This window comes from Trachymyrmex septentrionalis, unplaced genomic scaffold (genome assembly GCF_001594115.1).
Source record: "Trachymyrmex septentrionalis isolate Tsep2-gDNA-1 unplaced genomic scaffold, Tsep1.0 scaffold2, whole genome shotgun sequence".
Taxonomy (NCBI): domain Eukaryota; kingdom Metazoa; phylum Arthropoda; class Insecta; order Hymenoptera; family Formicidae; genus Trachymyrmex; species Trachymyrmex septentrionalis.
The window spans coordinates 2,498,873-2,500,656 of NW_017305179.1; the positions used below are offsets into that span (position 1 = coordinate 2,498,873).

The 1,784-nt window shown below is 20.4% G+C and overlaps 1 protein-coding gene across 1 annotated transcript in view; it reads right to left on the reverse strand.

Annotated features, from left to right (window-relative positions):
• Positions 1-652: 652 nt before the first annotated feature.
• Positions 653-1,784, reverse strand: part of LOC108747393 (DET1- and DDB1-associated protein 1) — a 1,934-nt gene continuing 802 nt past the window's right edge. Inside the window, exon 4 of the mRNA XM_018484817.1 lies at positions 653-889. Within this exon, the coding sequence (XP_018340319.1) occupies positions 779-889 (111 nt within the window). The 3' untranslated portion in view covers positions 653-778. The remainder of the gene's footprint in view (positions 890-1,784) is intronic.

Here is a 1,784-nt window from a genome sequence, read left to right on the forward strand (position 1 = left end):
TAAGAACAAACCATGAATACCGGCCAATAACATACAAGAAATATGATATTTTATTATAGAGATCTTACAAGTTTTTATTGCAACACACGAAATAATATTTACAACTTATACATACAAACAATTTATTTAAAATGGTAATTCCTTTAATACAATTATTACATATTTATTATTATTAACTAATTATAACTAAATTATATAATTTAGTTGGCAATAAATCAAATAATATAATAAATACTGTGTAAAAAAATTTATAAGATTTTCTTAAAACAAGATAAATGCTTTAAAAATTTGAAATAGTAATACTATCTCTTTTAAATAAGGTTCACTTTTCTAATAAATAATTTATATGAAAAAAAATAATAAATAATTTCTTGGAAGGAAAAAATATAAACAATATTTAAATATAATACAATTATTGTTTCAATTACAATTTCTACGTGAAGTAATATTTAACACAATGATTTAACAATTTAGATGGCATAAAAAAAGTGGATATTAAAAATATATCACGATATAAATCTATGAAGCGATATAAACATTTTTTTTTTAAATATATTTTGTAGTCTTTTAAATTTTTTTACAAAATCAGAATAAAGAAAAACATTAATTTACTAAAAAAATATTGTCAAAAAAGACATATTTTACTTTTGCAAATTTAACTAATGATGTACCCTTGTACATGTGTAATACCCATCAACATGTCCGTTAGGAATAATTAATTTATATCGTGTATAAATAATTAATTATCCAATATTTTCATATGAAAAAGTAACATATTTTAAAGACTGTTATTCAGATCGAGACGTGGCCTTTTACTGCGTACTGTAGATGCATCATCCTGAGAGTCCCCATTGGTAGACAAAAATTCTCTCTTTCTATCTGCATTCTGTAGAGTTTCATATTTATGATTAAAAATATCCGTAAAAAGTTATATAATAAAAATTAGCAATATACTTGTGTGTAATATTATTAATTATTAATATACTGTTGAATCAAATGATAAGGCACCTTGCTACATCATGAATGTCTTTATGTCTGTATTATATAAATGAAGGAAAAGAAGACAACTAATAGAAAAAAACTAGGAAAATCTGTCTTGGATATTTCTAAAATGAAAGAAAAGAAGAATTCAAAACAAATAAAATGTCGATATTATTTAGAACTTTCTACATGTAAATTTAAGGAAAATTAAATATAAAATAACGAAATCATAAAATATAAGTACATTATGATTTATTCTGTTATCTTCACAGCCAAAAAAATATACAGATATATCGATATTCATTAATAAAAAAAATATATATTTAAATAGTTCTGATTGGAAAGCTAAGATATATACTTAAATCTTATAGAAAATGCATTTTGAAAAATTTAATAAAACTATACAAAATGGAAAACAACAATAATCTTAACAAAATAAAAATCACAATTTTATGTATTATACAATCCTGAAGATTAAAATTCTTTAACAAGCCAAATATGAGTTTATCTAATAAAATGATTAAGATAACTTTTTTTATAATAAAGGTAGACCTATTAATTATATGAAAAGGATACTAGTTTTATTTAATTACAATGTTTTTTTTGTATTTTAAGGACAAAATTTCATAATTTTGCTAAATTTAGAATTCATCATTTTTTCCAAATTAAAAATTGATTATATACTATCCATTTATTTTACATAAATATTATTAAAGAAAATGATTTCTATTTATTACATTATTCTGTTTAACATGCAAACTAGTATTCTAAAAATTTTTATAGTGTTTTATCAATTATTTTGC